We start from the raw sequence: 17,449 nt of genomic DNA on the forward strand, positions 1-17,449 counted from the left end.
TATCACATTCATCAAAATATATATATATATATATATATATATATATATATAAATAAAAGCTCTTAAAATTTTTATAAATAAAAAAATAATTAATTTATATTCGTACAATATATAAAATAATTACTATATTATTATTATATTATATATTAAGATTCACTAATTTAAATTTTCTTTTTATTTTTAATATAAGCATTAGAAATAAATAATTTTTTTATAACTAAATGTAGTGTAACAAAATATATATAATATTAATTAGTTCTTAAAAAATTCTAAAAAAATAGTTTCTTTCATTTTAGTAAAATAACTATTTATTAAAGTAGATAAATTAATTATTTTTTTCTCATATACAGTTTTTTTAAGACATAAAAGTAATTAATTAGGACATTAGTTAAGATAATTAAAGTCACTATTTTATTAAATTTTTAATTTAAAGAAAAATCTTAGTTAATTTTGGTATAAAAATTTTGAATTTGTAAACATTGATAAAAACTATGTTGAATTTTGATTTATTTGATTCTCATTTAAATTAATCACTACATAAGTTAAAGTTTTGTTTTGAAGTTATATTCGAGCTTTAATCTGATTTTTAAAGTTTCAATTTACTTAGTTTGATTTTTTAACTTAGGTATCCGTGACTCATATTAGGGTTTTAAGTGTTTAGTTGAAAAATAATAAGGTAAAAAAATTTTCAATTGTCACATCAAACAGTCGCTAGAATGTATAATGTAATAGTCGTTAGTCCATCTCAGCATGTCGTTAACGATTTTGTGAGACAGTGACAAAAATAAGATTAGGAACCAATGTGAGTCATAACTATTAAGTTGGGAGACTAAATTGAGTAAATCGAAATTTTTGAAATTAGATTGAAACATAGTTGTTAGAACTGAACCAGTGATCGAACCGGTCAAGCTACTGGTTCACTGGTTTATTGGTTCAACCGATAAATCACTGGTTGAACCGATAAAACCGGTCTCACGTAAATATAAAATATAAAATAGTTAAAAACTTAAAATTAAAATTTGAAATACATATCTTCACTAACATTTTATGAAGAATCAAGTCTCAACTTCTAAAAATAACTAATATAAAAAAATCATAAAATTTTAATACTACAATAGTATCTTATTTTGATACAATAAAAAAATAATTAATTCACAAAGCCTATCATCTAACTATAATATCAGTAGATTTTAACACTAACATCAAAATAAATAACCTTAATCACAATACTAGCAATAAAATAGATCAAGTAAATTAATAAATTTTTAGTGAAATTTATATTTATATTAATAATGGTATATAATTAAAATATAATTAATTTTAAAAATAGAAAAAACAAAAATTAAATTAAATTAGATATTTATGTATACTATATAATTAGTATTTGTCAAATATAATACTTAGAAGTGTAATGGCTAAGTGGCAAGTAGAGGTTGCTTTTTCTCCAAGGTTCTTGGTTCGAGACCTTATGGAGACATTTTAAAAAATTTTTCAAGCAGACCAGTTCGGTTAGACCGGTTTGCACCAGTTCTTACCGATTCACACCGATTTTATTCTTTAAACGGTCCAAGGAGTAAACCGAACTAGTTCGGTTCTAGTCCGGTTCACTAGTTTTTTGGTCGAACCAGTTCGGTTTTTACCAAGATTGCAAGAACCGGACCGGTCAATAAACCGGTGAGGTCACTGGTTCAATGGTTCACTGGTTTGACCGGGATTCAACCGGTATTGAACCAGTTTAATAAAATATTAAATAAAATTATTTAAAAACCTAAAAATAATTTTAAATATATAAATTCAATAATTTCTAACTTAATAAAATTTAAAATTTCACATAATAAATTATCCATAACTTAATATTAGAGGTTCACAAACAACTTCATAATTTTCTGCCTTATTTTTTTTATTTTCCTCCAAAAGCCTTTTGAATTGAAGTTCAACATCTTCAGTTACTTTGTTACAAACTTTAATTTATCCAGGAATTTTCGCAAGATGATATTTCATTCTATATATCCCCCCTCCATTGTAAGTATAACTTCAGAAAACCATGTAATCCAGATAAACATGAAGCAGCAACCAAAATCATGTAATCCAGCATGAACAAATAAATAATTCAGCAAATAAAATCATGAAGCAGCAACTCATTTCATCATGAACAAATCATGAACAGATACCAAATCATGAACAGATACTAAATCATGAATCCAGATAACAAAACATGAACACAGATAACAAAACATGAACACATATAACAAATCATGAACAGAAAAATTATAAAATCAAGCACAGATAACAAATCATGAACAAATCGCAAGCTAATAAATCATAAAATCAAGCACAGAAAATCAGAAGGCAGCGAGGTGGAAGGAGGAGGTGACGATTAAATAGGAGGCGAGGTGGAAGGCACAAACGAATAAGAACAGAGTATTACCAGCGGCGAATAACGGCGACGAAGGAGGAGGCGAGCTCGGCGACGACGATGGAGGAGGTGAGCTCGGCGACGACCAACGAGGAGGGGAGCTCGGCGACGACGAAGAGGGGCTGTGCGACGGCGAAGAGGGGCTGTGGGATGTGGGATGCGGTGGCGATGGCGGTGGGATGCGGTGACGATGGTGGTGGCTATGCGACGGCGAAGAGGGGCTGCTCGATTGTGGCCCGTGGGTGCTTTCTCTTCTGCCCGTGGTGGCTATGCTGTGCTTTCTCTTGTGAGAGTATGAGACTGAGATTAGGATTATGGTTCGTTGCGTTTAGCTTCTCTCTTTTTTTTTTTTACCTTCAAAACAACGCCGTTTAGTAGTTTATCCAAACCAAAAACCGGTAAAAAACCAGACGGTTCTCCCGGTTCACCAGTTAACCGCCGGTTCGATTGGTTTTTTCACTGGTTTTTTACCAGGCGGTTTCTGACCTTACCCGGACCGACTAAGTGACCGGTTTTCGATTTTTCCGGTTGAACCGGTCGATCCGGTTTGATTTTCAGAACCATGGTTTTTACAACTATGGATTCAAATACGAACATAATTTCAGAGACCAATAAGTATTATCTCTTTGTTGACAATTAAGTTGTTTTAATGGTAATTAAGATCTAATAATGATTTATAATAAAAGAAGCATTCTTTTGCAACAATGAACCTATAGTAGTAGTTAGGGGTGTTTATAGATTAGATCATATCCATATAAATCCACAGTATTTATCCGTATCTGATCTGTAATTTGAGGATATGATCTGATCTGTGAGATGATCGGATTGGATCGAATCGGATCCACACTCTAATCAGATAGAAGTAAATATGTTTACAAAAGTAAACAAAAAAAATATTGACTTTTTTTTATAAAAATAACATTTTTTAATATTTTTTATTTTATGGATATATTTGATATCTGATCCAAACATAAAAAGTGCGAATATCGAATTTGATCTAATGAGTTTAGTGCGGATTGGATCGAAATTTCAGCCATATCCCATCTGTAAACACCCCTAGCAATAATAACTAAAAAATTATAATGTTATATTTTTAACTAAGAGGAAGTGCTAAAAAAAAAGTACTAAATACAAGAATATTTAATCAAATAATTTTTTTTTTTACTTTAAAACAGTTGGACTTTTTTTGCTCATATATATATATATATATATATATATATATATATATATATAATGTAATAATAATAATAATATGATAATTGTTTTATATATCACACAAATATAAACATTTTTTTTCTATGATCTTAAGAAAGGTTTTGTAAGTCCCTAACTTTATTATCGATTTTTGTAGTGTTAGCCCTCATATTATCAATTTGATTCATATATAAGTCGGATGATAAATTATTTGGTGACGTGCTTCCTTTTTTACTGTGATATACTTGTTTTTTATTATTATTATTATTATTATTATTATTATTATTATTATTATTATTATTATTATTATTATTATTATTATTATTATTATTATTATGTACATTAAAAAATAACATGCCAAATTATTGCCATAACATAATAGAAGTATGGAAGTTTATCATTCTTCTCTAATGGAGGAAACAAAATTCTTTTCAATAGTTTATTTAACGTTTAGTAGAATAAAAATAAATTTTATTAGAATAAATTTTAGTACGAGTTTAATATTTTTATTCATCATAAAATATTTATAGAATTACTCGTAGATAAATTTTGGAAAAAAGAGAAAAAAACATGATTTTTAATTTTATTTTTAAATAAACTTTATTTTTAATTTTAAAATAAAGTTTAATTTTATTTTTTAATAATATTAATTTTTTACTGTATATAATTATTCAATTATTTTTTAATCATATATAAATAAATTACTCTTAATAAGACTTTTGTGTTATTCAATTATCTTTTTTAAAAAATAATTAATTATTAAAATAATTAAACTTTTCACAACAAAAATAATAAAAAAAATTATGAACAAAAAAATTAACTATCCTGATAATTTTTTGTATTTTTATTCATATTTTAATTATAAACATAAATATAATTTAATTATATTATTTATGAAATGTGATTATAGATGTAGATAAAATTTAGTTATATTACTTATATATAGTTTCATTGTATTGTATTGCTTATAAAGTTAGATTATAATTATGACAATAGAATTGTTCTTGTATTTTTATATGTATGACTAATTGGTGGTGTTAAAACATTACTCTTAATTATAAATAAGGTTTATAATTTAAAAAATCAAAGACTCAATTAAAAAGATACGAAAAAAATGATGTTAAAATATTTTAACTCTTTAAAATAAAAATATTCGAAATTCAATTAAAAATTATTTAAAATTTAAACTCAATAAAAATTTATATTTAATGTGTTTTGTATTAAATATATTTAATAACCTATTATATCATATTGGTTGAAATTAGTTTTTATAATGTTAATTTTTTAATAACACTTTATTAGAAAAAATCATGTTTTCAGAATTTTTTAAAAACTAATTAATATTATATATATTTTGTTACACTATATTTAGTTATAAAAATTTTATTTATTTCTAATACTTATATTAAAAATAAAAAAAATTTAAATTAGTAAATCTTAATATATAATATAATAATAATATAGTAATTATTTTATATATTATACGAATATAAATTAATTATTTTTTTATTTATAAAAATTTTAAGAGCTTGTTATATATATATATATATATTTTGATGAATGTGATATATTTTTTTATATAAATAATATTTTAAAAAAAATCTAATAGTTAATTTATTATCTTTTTTGTTTTAGTCCAAATTAAATGTTTTTTATTGTTTCTGGAAAGAAAATCTTTTGAAGAATTTAATAATATGTGATGAGGAACACCGAATAAATTATACAGAAACCAATTAAAACATAATATGAAAACATCTTTAAAAAAAGACGTTTTAGGTGTCTTTATCTGAGTGGCCTCCTTATCAAATACCTGTATTTTGGTGACTCGTTCGGGTTTATTTAAAAAGATTTACGGAGAGATTCTTATGCTGATTTAAATTGATACTTGATTATTTGACTTTGTTTAGATTTTGAGTTTATAGATTCTTTTTAGGTCGAATTATAACTGACGGATCAATTAGTTATTTAACTTTTATTAGGATATAATTATAATTTCTTATTTGTTATAATTCTCCATAAAAGTTATTTGGTAAAATACTCTAAATATTCTAATCTCACAGTGACACAAACGGATATGCTTCTTTTCATGATTATTTATGTTCTTCTTTTACTTATGTTATAACCTTCAGATTTAAAATTTTGTAAAATTAATAATATTTATCTATATTTCAATACTATTTTTTCTTTTTTTTTTGATTTTTTTTATATATTCTTTGGCTTGTCAATTACAATGATTTATTATCCATTATCAAATATTGTGATTGACAAATCAAAGAGTATATAAAAAAAATTTAAAATTTAAAAAAAAAAACACAAAAATGCAATTTATTATGGAAACACTAATGAAGAGATCAGATTTAAGAGATAATCTAGTTCGGATAGCCTATTTACTATGGAGATTGGCTGGCTAAATTTGTATGAATTTTGTTAGGTAAACAATGATTTTTGTGAACAATGTAAACAATGGATTCTAGAATTGGTTCAATAAAGTAAAAAAATACTTTACCACTACAACAATATAGATTATTTTTGAGGATTATATGTGTCAAAAAAGAATTAAAAATCGTCAATAAAACAATTTTTGATACTATTTTAATTGTGAAAATATGTTAATAAAAGTTTTGTCAAAAATAGTATTTTTAACATATAAGTAATTGTCAAAAAAGCTTAATCTTATTTTGATAAATATTGGCCGTCAAAAATAATGTTAGAAAAATTTGAGAATATATTTTTTGTGATACTTATTAACCGTTAAAAATACTATTTATTTTGACACTTATTGACCATAAAAAATTTTCAACAACAATTTTTTACAATTATTAACCGTGAAATATACTATATCATGGATATTTTTTGACAATTTTTTACCATAAAAAAACTCAATTATATTTTTTTTGACATTCATTATTATAAAAGTTAAAGTTAGTTTCACCTATTATTTGTTTTTTAAATAAAAATTACTATAACAATAGACAAAACAAAAATTCTACCACTATGACATGAATATGCTTTCACTTTATCATACATAATCATTGTATAAAATCAAACAAGAACTTTGCAATTTTGATCATTGATCATGATTCAAAACTAGTACAAATAGCATTCCTTATTTAGCATTTGACAAGTATATCAACAACAATTAACACCAAGTACCAAAACCAATACTCAATATCATATTAATGTTCTTTTTTGTATAGTGCTATATGAATCACACATAAACTCATCAAAGTCTTGAGCATTAATCAAGTGAAGTAGGATTGTTATCACTTTGAGTTATAGGCAACCTTCCATCCAATAGTTGCTCAAGTATTCCTGTCATATGATCTACCTTTTTCTTTAAATCTTCCACCTCTATTTTAGAGTCTTCATATTTTTTTCTGCACATTGAAGTTTTGTTTGGAGATCAGAAAATATGAATGATCTAGGACCCCATAACTGTGTAGGTGTCACGCCAGCCCCATAACCACGAACTCGTCCATGTCGTTCAGGTCCAAATACTTCTACCATCACCTCATGTTCATTCATCTCTAATGTTCCTTCATTTACTTGAGATGATAATTCCTTAAGTAAATCCTAAAAAGGATCAAATCAACCTAATAAAATCAATAAAAATATATGTAAACATAAATATAAAATGCTTTTAAAACATAAATATAAATATCGACATTCACCAAACATTTCAGCATTAAAATTACTTTTGACTGAGTAGTGAGAACTAGAGGATAATTTTGTGAGAACCATGATAATACCAAGACCACACTTAAATGTAATAAAACTGTCCTTAAATTTCGGTTAAGAAATAAAATTGTTATATGTTCTACCTGATTACCTTCATACTTGTCTCTTATTTTATTAACTGTGTCATAAATCACATATACTTATAGAAAATTCACATTTATTATGCAAATGAAACTCTGCAGGTTGTATTTTGGATACCACTGTCACTCAATTATACCACAGCCCACAAGTTATACATAATCACTTCATAATGATGATATGCATTGCTCAAGAGCTTTAATAATCAATAACCAGCTTAAATTCTTTACATCTACATGATTTCAAAATAATAGTCTTTTTAATTGGTTGCCCACCTTCTAAGATTTGCTGATTTTGTCTCATATAAGTATGTACAAAATATTCCAGACAGAGCTCATAAGAAGGACTATGTTGTGCAAAGAATGTTTCAGATTCCACATTCCAGAAAATATGTAATTAATTTTCTACAAAATCCAAAAGCTCTAACGGCCCAAGGTAGCACACTTAAGGGGTCATACCAATCAGGCTCACATTATTGCTGGGCTAAGTGGGACCAGTTACTAGGCTCAAGATTCAAAACCCAAAGTTGAAGCATGCACAACTTGATAAAAAGTACCTGTTCAGCTGATAGCACTCTAATGATGAAAAATATTGCATCACACTTTACCATCTTACTACAATTACAGACTAACAATGATTTTTTTGTTGGAAGAGTGTTAAAGAATTGAACTATTCACCGCAAAGAAACCAATTAGCAACATTAAATGCCAGGCAGAACAGGCAGAAAATTTAACATATCTTTAACAAAATCAAACAAGTAGAAAATTTAGAGACTTCTTTAACAAGCAGAAAATTTAACATACATAAACTAAGGACAAAACAAACACAATTTTTCAAGACTTTCACAACAAAATCTGAAGCAGAAATAGCTCCTAATATCTTACAAGTTTTTCTTGAGTTTCTTCATTGCAAGCTTGTCCATTAGCACGGGTATGCGTAAGCTCCCAAAGACGAAGACGGTCAATTTCTTGTCCTGTTTGCTCAAACTGTAGCCACAAATAACATATCTTATAAATATAACAACTAATATATATCTTCAAATTAAGTCTATAAATTAGTAAAATTTAGATGCCGCCTCTTCAGCTCTTTGTTGGGCTCCCTTAGCACCAGTGGTATGGATAATGCTATTTGCAGCTCGACTCATCTTATTTTGTTGACTTATTTTCTAGTAATTAACAAAATATGTTATAACATGTGATAAAAGAGGCTAGTTAAATCTAAGTCAATTAACAATTATTATGTCATGTGAAGTACAAACCTGCCAGCCTTCATCAATCCAAAGATTCACAAGGTAATCCCAATCCTCTTTTTCCATTTTCAATGGTATATTGGCTCGAGCAATTTCAGGGTTATCATAAGGTTCAAAATACCTTTTCTTTAGTAGATGTCGATAACTCCGATAAGAAGAATTCATTTGAGCCCATACTAAATGCTTTCGACCTTCAACTTTAAAGTATGTCTTAAAAGAACATAACATATACTATTAGTTTGAGTTTATAGACATAAAAATAAAAAAAAGCATGTGAAAACATAATAAGGAGAACATGAATATTACCAAAACTAGGTCAAACATCTTTATTTTGTTCTCTATTTTGATATCAGCCCATTCTTTAACCTTTAGTGGTGCATTCTTTACATCACGAACTAGAATAGTACGTCTTGATTTGAACAACTTTGCATTTGGACCAACTGGCCTATTCATTCTCCAGTTTATGTCAAGTCTTTTTCCAGCTGGTAACTTTGCTAACTCAAGATTGCGTGTAGGTCCTCTCACTTTTTTTTTTCGGTGCAACAAAATCTATTTAAATCAGTGAGATAATAGGAGTAAGATATTTTTTCAGACATATATTAGTGGAGACAATAGGAATTTATTTAGACAACAAGTGGAGAAAATACAAAGAAAACAGTAGATTTTAATTTAGAGGACAAAAAAATAACTAGCATTGGAAAAGGACAAAAGAAGCATACATTATATATAGACTAGATGGCATAAGCAGGATTCCTAGCTAGCCAGATATATAATAATATACTAGTATATAAGACTCACCTCTGCAACTTAGAATTTAATGGGGGGAAGAATAATAAATGGCTTGTCTTTGTTACACCCTGCACTGCACTGCACGCACCCACCCTGACCCATGCCCCTGTCCCCTCCTTCAGTTTTTAATTACTGCCCTTCTCTTCTCTTCTCACACCCCATCACCCTTTAAATCTATATGGTATAGCACTAATATTTTTCTAATTATAGTCACTAGCTTCAAAGTTTATGGTATGGCATTAATGTCACAAAGAAGACATATAAATAAAATTAGTCATGCAATTAATATTTTTATGTCAGAAAACTAAATCTACCTCATAATAAATATCCAAAAGAGACTAATGAAATTAAAGAATGCTAAAGAATATATATCGGATTCGAATTCTTCTTCATCCACTTTATCATCATTAGAAAGGGAGTCAAATTGCCTTCTAAGTTGTGAGTGACTTGATGAACTTGCTTTTTTTCCATGCACTCCATCATCATTAGAAAGGGAGTCAAATTGCCTTCTAAGTTGTGAGTGACTTGATGAACTTGCTTTTTTTCCATGCACTCCATCATTATTAGAAAGAAAATCAGCTTGTTGTAAATGACTTGATGGAGCTAAATTTCTTCTAGATACAAGACTCTGAATCCTTTTATTTCTTCTAGCAGCAACACTATTAATAATCTTTGAGGTCTTTGGCTAAATCAACAAATCATATTCATTATTAAAACCAACAAAAGCACATCAAAAGGATTTCAATAGAAATATTAAATAGAAACATTAAAATCCTAAAAACATAATTGCAATTAATTTCTATTAGAAAAGGTTTCAAGTAAAAAAAGAAAATCTATCTATTACTCTATTTATTCATCAAACATATCATCAGCCACTTCCTCCTCCTCCTCCTCTTCTAAAGGCATGCTAAAATAGTCACGTGGAGTTACTTTTACAACACATTGTCAATTGGAGTTACAAATATCTTCAACATAGAATACTTGCTCAGATTGACATGCCATAACAAATACTTCTTTTGTCTTCAAAGTGCGATATTTATTTACCAGGGTGACATCATATTCATCTACTTTCACTCCTCTACCATAATTGTCCACATCCCACCATAAGCATTTGAACATTACAACTTTGTTATCATTCATATATGATAACTCCACAATATCCTCAATGACTCCATAATACTCCTTTCCACAATTTAGCTTTACCATAACTCCACTACTTTGAGTTTTTCTATGATTCTCACAATCTTTTGTGTGGAAGATAAAACCGTTTGCTTTGTATCCTTTATAGCATATGGCTTCTCTTGCTGGACCTCTTGCTAAACATAAAAGTTGATGGGTTACTTGTTCATCTTTTTCTTTATACAAAGATGTAACCTGATTTGAAAAAGAAAAGATATAGTTAAAAAAATTCTTACGTGACTTTAAAAAGTAGTATGTAACCTGATTAAAAAGTAGCCAATAAGTTTTAAGCAATACTTCTAAAATAAAAGTTAAATATTATCTAAATACAACTATGCTTACCATATGAAAGGAGTAACTTGATCACAGTTCTTCAAAATATAAAGATGAGATTGCTTTATTTCTTCTAGACTCAATCTTCTTGTCACTTTACAATTTCTTGTGGGTCTTCCAGTTTGCTTGAAAATCGGTAGTACTTTATCCTTTGTTTCAACTTTATAACCATGAGTTATTGCACCATCCCAATTTCTTCCAACTCGATTATGCTTTGTTTCAATACCATTAAAGTATCTTGAGCAAAATAATAAGCATTCATTTGCAACTTGCATGATAAAATAATAAGCATTCATTATGAGTAAAGGAATTTATTGAACATTTTATCTAAAATATTACATGATAAAATAATATTTACCTCTCAATAGGGTACATCCATCGATAATGGACCGGTCCTGCAATCTTCGCCTCACTTGCCAAATGGATAGGTAAATGGATCATGACATCAAAAAATGAAGGCGGAAATATCATTTCCAACTTGCAAATTATGATGATGATTTGTTCTTCAATCTTTTCAAGATTTTTCACTGTTAGAACTTTTGAGCACAACTCCTTGAAAAAAATGCAAAGTCCTATTAATGCACTACGCACATCATGTGATGAGAAAAGACCCTGTAAAATAAGCGGAAGGAAGCACTCTAGAAGAACATGACAATCATGAGTCTTTAAGCCATAAATCTTTTTCTCTTTTAGGTTAATACATCTCCTAATATTTGAAGAATATCCATCTGGTACTTTGACATTTTGTAAAAATTCACACAAACTCCTCCTTTCTTTATTATTCAATTTATAAATGGCATCAGGTAATGACAACACCTTTTCTCCCTCTCTAATAGGATGCAAATCTTTCTTTATGCCTAACTCTTCCATATCCAAACGAGAATTTAAATTATCTTTTGTTTTTCCTGGAATATCCATCAATGTCCCAAGAACATTGTCACATATATTCTTCTCTATGTGCATGACATCTAAATTATGACGCAACAATAAAGTCCTCCAATATGGAAATTCAAAGAAGATGATTTTTTTCAACCATGGATTGGAACTTCCCATTTCTTTTCCTGCTGCACTTCTCTTCCTTTTTTAATATCTTTATGATTACTAACTACTAAGCCTTCTAAGTTAAAAATTTGTTGAAGAATATCATCACCAGAGAGTTGCTTGGGAAGACGCCTAAGTTCTTTTGTGCCATCAAACAATTCTTTTTCACGTCGCCATCTATGTCTAATTGGCAAGAAGTGTCGATGATCTAGGAAGCAAAATTTCTTTCCATTAGTAAGAAACTTAGATTGAGTCTCAACATTACAAGTGGGGCAACGAAGTGCCCCTCTCGTATTCCATCTAGATAGATCTCCATATGCTGGAAAGTCATTTACTGTCTATAATATAGTTGCACGCATTTTAAAATTTTTTTTTTCATATGCATCAAAGGTATCAACTCCTACATTCCATAATTCTTTTAATTCTTCAATTAAAGGCCTTAGATATGTATCTATTGCCTTTCCTGGAGATTTTAAACCCGGTATCAGCAATGATAACATTAGATAAGGATCCTTCATGCATTTTCAAGGTGGCAAGTTATATGGTATAAGTACCACAGGTCAAACACTATATGTAGTACTCATATTTCCAAAGGGGTTAAACCCATCACTTGCTAATCCAAGCCTTACATTTCTAGGTTCATCAGAAAAGGACTTATGTAACTCATCAAATGATTTCCATGCTTCTGAGTCAGCTGAATGACGTAAATACCCATCATCAATTCGCTTTGCATCATGCCATCTCATATCAAATGCTGTCTTCGTTGACATATATAACCTTTTAAGCCTTGGAGTTATTCGAAAGTAACGGAGAACTTTTATAGGAATTTTTTTTCTCTTTCCATCTTTCTCCTTAAACTTCCACCTTGAAGCACCACAATGATCACAAGTTTCTTTCTTATCATGATCTTTTCAAAATAGCATACAATCATTAATACAAGCATCTATTTTATCATAATCCAAGCCAAGATCTCGAATAATCTTCCTAGCTTCATAGTAAGACGCCGGTAGTTATACCCCTTTTGGAAAGGAATCGTTCAATAACTCAAGTAACATAGAAAATGATTTATTACTCCATCCACCAAGACATTTAATATGGAATAATCTCATAAAAAACGAGAGCTTTAAAAATTGCGTACATCTTGGATATAGTTCTTTCTCATAATCATCCAAAAGTTTGTAAAACTTTGCTGCATCTTCATTAGGTTCTTCTACATGCTCTTCATAAGGTTCTCCTATATCCTCTTCTATATGCTCTTTATTAGGTTCTTCAATATCCTCTTCTATATCCCAAACTCCAAAATGATCCCTTAACATGTTTTCCATGTCATCTTTATCCATATAATCATCCTCACTATCAAATGAACTTGAATAGGGTGACTCATCTTGTAGCGATTCTCCATGGTGGTACCAAGTTGTATAATTTCTCACTATGCCATGACTTAGAAGATCAAATTCTACTTGTTCACGAGATTTTCTAAGGCAATTATTGCATTTAAAACACGGACAATATATCTTATCATCCTTTGTATGACTAAAGGCAAAATCTAAGAACTCCTTGACACCTCTCCTATATTGTAAAAGCGCTCTATTCTTAATTTGCATCCAATCCTTGTCCATTGAATATATGACAAGCTTAACATACCTAAAAAAAATATTAAAAATAAGCACCAGAAACCACAAGCCTCAATAGAAAAAAAAATTTTAAAACACAAGTGTAGCTATAATAAAATCCAAAGAATGCATGTAACAGAGTCTATACCAAAAGCTAAAAATAATCAATAGAAATCAGTTAAGAAAAAATCTGAAAGCAAAGTTGTGATCTTGTTGCGGCTAAGTTCCAAAGAGGCCTAAACCTGAAAGCGGAAACCTCCAAACTCGAACCTATTTGGCTACTATTCCAACACTGCGCTAATATGCATTGGTGCACATGTACTGATGTACCTTAAATTAAAAACTAGAATTTTATATCTGTTATTATTATTTATGTATAATTTTATAATTTTTTTTACATTCTTTTAAAAAATAATTAATATTTATGATAAAAGATAAATTTTTTATTTTATCATAATAAATGTATAACAAATAATAAAAAATAATGCAAACATCACTTTTTGTATAATGAATAATCCATGCAACCATCTAAATTAAAATCCAAATCTATATGAACCTAGGGAATTTAATTCTATGCATTAGGCATATATATGTGGTGTCTAGGAATCCTAAAAGTTAAAGCAAAAAGAAATGAACATACATGCACTACTTAATTGACAGATAATTAACGACAAACGAAATTAAAGTAGTGGTACTTATAAAAGCTAGAAATTCTTTCATGCATGCCAAATCTACTTGAAGTAATTAACAGAATATTATAGAAATAAAATCTCAGTTGACAAAAACTAAGGATAAGTAGTTCAGAGAGTTAAAAAAAAGCACTCAAACTTTAAAAAGAATAAATAATCTAAGGGTAATTTTTGCTAGAAGAAATGGTGTGGAATAGCAGAAAAGAATGTGAACAAGTGTTGGCTAGATTTGGAGATCCTAGAATACCAATAAAAAGAAAAAAAGGTCATATAAAGAATAAGCTTTTGGTTTTGTTGCTGTGAAGGAGAAGAGAGGTTACTTGTGGCAGAGTTTATGCCCCATGAAACTCTCTCCAAGCACCTCTTTCACTGTGAGTTCCATTCATTTTTTCTCTGTTTGGTTTTGTTAATTGTAATCATTTGTAACATATAGAGGGAATGAATGTTTTGAGATATGCCATGTTGTGTCAACAATTGCCATGGACTAGACATTTTGCATGAGAAGCTAAATGTTTTCAGAAATGTTAAGTTAATAACCACTGATTTGTGATTGTGATTTGTGCGAAATCCGTCTGGCAGGGGAGTCCCAGCCCATGGAATGGGCAATGAGGCTGAGAGTTTCCTTGTATTTGGCACAAGCATTGGAATATTGCAGCAGTCAAGGAAGGGCATTATACCATGATCTTAATGCTTATAGAATTTTGTTCGATTAGGTAGTTAAGCTTCTATGAGCAGGCTTATTCCTTTTCTTAAGTCAGTATGTTTTATCAAGCAATGTATATGTCTACATGGTATCAATGGTGGACAGGATGGCAACCCTAGACTCTCTTGTTTTGGACTAATGAAAAACAGCAGAGATGGCAAAAGTTATAGTACAAATTTAGCCTTCACCCCTACAGAGTATTTAAGGATAGGTAAGAACCAAATAAAATAAAATAAAATATTGAAGTACATATATATGTTTGGGATAAAGAAATGAAGGGGCTGAGAACCATTAAAAGAGCAGTGAGATTGCAGTACATGAAAAATTAAAATGCCACTAAACACAATTAAAATTCTTTAAGTTTAACAAAGAGTAAGCTTCAATAATAAAGAATACTTGCCTCAATTGGTTGACTTTGTTTCTTCAACAGTAATTTGGAAGCCATTGATAAAATTGTTTGACCTATATTAAGCAATTAAGCAAATAAACAATATTACTAATGCAAATTAATATATTATAGAAATTCAGACTCTCAAAATAGAATATATATATATATATCCAAGCTCTCAAAGTAAAGTTAGATACTCCTATTTGATATGAACTTTTGATTTAGGAAATAGAACAAACACTTGGTGTGCGAAAATTGAAAGGAAAAAAAAACAAAGGATTAGAAGTCAAATTAGATAAAACATAAATTGAATAAAACTCTAAAATAGAACAAACACTAAAATTGCATCACCAAGTCACAGTTATTTTTCTCTCACTTTTTTATTATGAATAAAAGAAATAGAAAAATCAAACAGAGTAGAGCAAATTACCAAATATATAGAACATATTTACACAAATTACCAAATCAAATATGAGGATCAAATTCAAGAGCAATTAGGTATGACGAACAAATAAAAAATTACGAATTATAAAATAGATCAATAAAAAGCCAAATCAGAAAATATAAATTAGAGAATAGATCTAAGAATATGAATACTTACCTTAATACGTAAAGTAATAAGAAGCTTGAATATAAAAATTTTGAAATCTGAAGCATGAAAACAAAAATTAAAACAGATTTATGAAAGAATAAAAAAATCTTGAGAGAGGAAAAAAATACCTAATAAAACGAAGTTGATTTTGGAACTCAAGAATGAAACGAGATCTTGAGATTGAAGTTATACTGGAGCAATTTATGTCTGTTAACATGCATGGCTATACTTTCTCATCATCATTATACTAGAGCTGAAGAATGACCGAGAGGAGTGTGATATTTTTGACGGAGCCAAGGGAAAGGAGCAGTATGATGCTTTCTTATTTCTTAGTGAAATAAATTGGGGACCGTCAAAATTGAACAATAATTTTCGACGGTCAAGTTATTTATCAAAAAAAAAAAATAGAAAAGTTGACATTTATAATATTTATTAAAAATATATATTAATTTTGACATTTAATTATGATTGTTAAAAAAAGAGTGTTGAAATTGCTTTCTTTTTTTGTAGTGTACTCTTAAATTATCCTCTAAACCCTAACATTAGAATAACCATCCGCACACCTATTAAATTGAACATCCATCTATTATTAACTATGCATGAGTAATCTGAATCAAAATGAATAACCATCCAATTAAAAATAATGAATATAATCATTTGCATACCTATAATTGAATTGAATATTCGACATATTTATTGTTCACATTATTTAATATTTCCATTGTTTACCTATACTTTTTCAAAATGTTATTGTGTCTGAAGGGAGAATGAAAACGCTTGTGAAAATTCCGACTCAAACTCTTCGATTTGTAGCAAAATTTGCAAGGCATCAACATTGATTTTGGAAAATAAAGAAGATGCATTCCTCTCCTCATTCGAAGATGCTACTTTACTCTTTCTTTCTAAATTCTTTAAGTAAATACTTTGATGGATAAATTAGTAAAAATGTATTCGAATAATTTTGTTATTGACAAAAATACATTCAAATGTTGTTATTGATAAAAATATTCTCAAATAATTTAAAAATGCGATAAAAATATCTAAATTTTTTTTGTAAGTGGTAAATAGCTTTTGTATTTGACAAACCACTTATGTATTTGATCCAATATTTTATAGAAATATTTAAATAATTATTTAAAAAATACACATAAAAAACGAAATAAAAATTTGATCTCTATATTTTTTTATTTTTAAAAGCATTATAGATTGTTGACAAAAAAATCACAAAAAAAATATATACTTAATAAAAAATTACTAAATTTTAAGGATAAAATATTATATTTTTCTAATCATACTTATAAAAAATACATCAAAATTTAATTTCTAAAATATTTTTTTAAAAATGCATATTTACTGTTACACATTTTTGTCGCGTTTTAAAATTATTTAAGAATATTTTTATTGATAACAAAATTCAAATACATTTTTGTTAGTGACAAAATTATTT

At 28.2% G+C, this 17,449-nt stretch overlaps 1 protein-coding gene and 1 long non-coding RNA gene across 9 annotated transcripts; both read right to left on the reverse strand.

The window, feature by feature from the left end:
• Positions 1 to 6,605: 6,605 nt before the first annotated feature.
• LOC112749474 (uncharacterized) lies at positions 6,606 to 16,362 on the reverse strand. 8 transcript variants are annotated; one of them, XM_072218595.1, is made up of 8 exons: positions 16,131 to 16,340; positions 16,012 to 16,058; positions 15,423 to 15,484; positions 8,982 to 9,224; positions 8,685 to 8,885; positions 8,499 to 8,591; positions 8,311 to 8,412; positions 6,606 to 7,183 (listed from the first exon to the last, which is right to left on the reverse strand). In XM_072218595.1, the coding sequence occupies exons 3-8, from the start codon at positions 15,465 to 15,467 to the stop codon at positions 6,962 to 6,964; spliced, it is 906 nt and encodes a 301-aa protein (XP_072074696.1). In that variant the 5' UTR covers positions 15,468 to 15,484; positions 16,012 to 16,058; positions 16,131 to 16,340; the 3' UTR covers positions 6,606 to 6,961. The 8 variants fall into 8 exon arrangements, with proteins under 8 accessions (XP_072074696.1, XP_072074702.1, XP_072074697.1 ...); XM_072218601.1 differs by having other exon boundaries at positions 6,606 to 7,203; XM_072218596.1 differs by lacking the exon at positions 16,012 to 16,058 and having other exon boundaries at positions 16,131 to 16,362.
• On the reverse strand, positions 10,189 to 11,528 carry LOC140172953 (uncharacterized). Its single transcript, XR_011873153.1, has 3 exons — positions 11,335 to 11,528; positions 10,986 to 11,213; positions 10,189 to 10,838 (listed from the first exon to the last, which is right to left on the reverse strand). It is a non-coding gene; the product is annotated as an uncharacterized lncRNA (long non-coding RNA).
• Positions 16,363 to 17,449: the final 1,087 nt, after the last annotated feature.

The sequence above is a fragment of the Arachis hypogaea genome, chromosome 15, assembly GCF_003086295.3.
Source record: "Arachis hypogaea cultivar Tifrunner chromosome 15, arahy.Tifrunner.gnm2.J5K5, whole genome shotgun sequence".
Taxonomy (NCBI): domain Eukaryota; kingdom Viridiplantae; phylum Streptophyta; class Magnoliopsida; order Fabales; family Fabaceae; genus Arachis; species Arachis hypogaea.

Excerpts from the sequence above, each read along its gene's own strand:
- LOC112749474 (XM_072218596.1), bottom strand. The coding sequence starts at position 15,467 with ATGGCTTCCAAATTACTGTTGAAGAAACAAAGTCAACCAATTGAG. Across the intron at positions 8,886-8,981 it reads AGATGTTTGACCTAGTTTTG|ACATACTTTAAAGTTGAAGG; the intron begins GTAATATTCATG and ends TGTTCTTTTAAG. Across the intron at positions 8,592-8,684 it reads GGATTGATGAAGGCTGGCAG|AAAATAAGTCAACAAAATAA; the intron begins GTTTGTACTTCA and ends GTTAATTACTAG.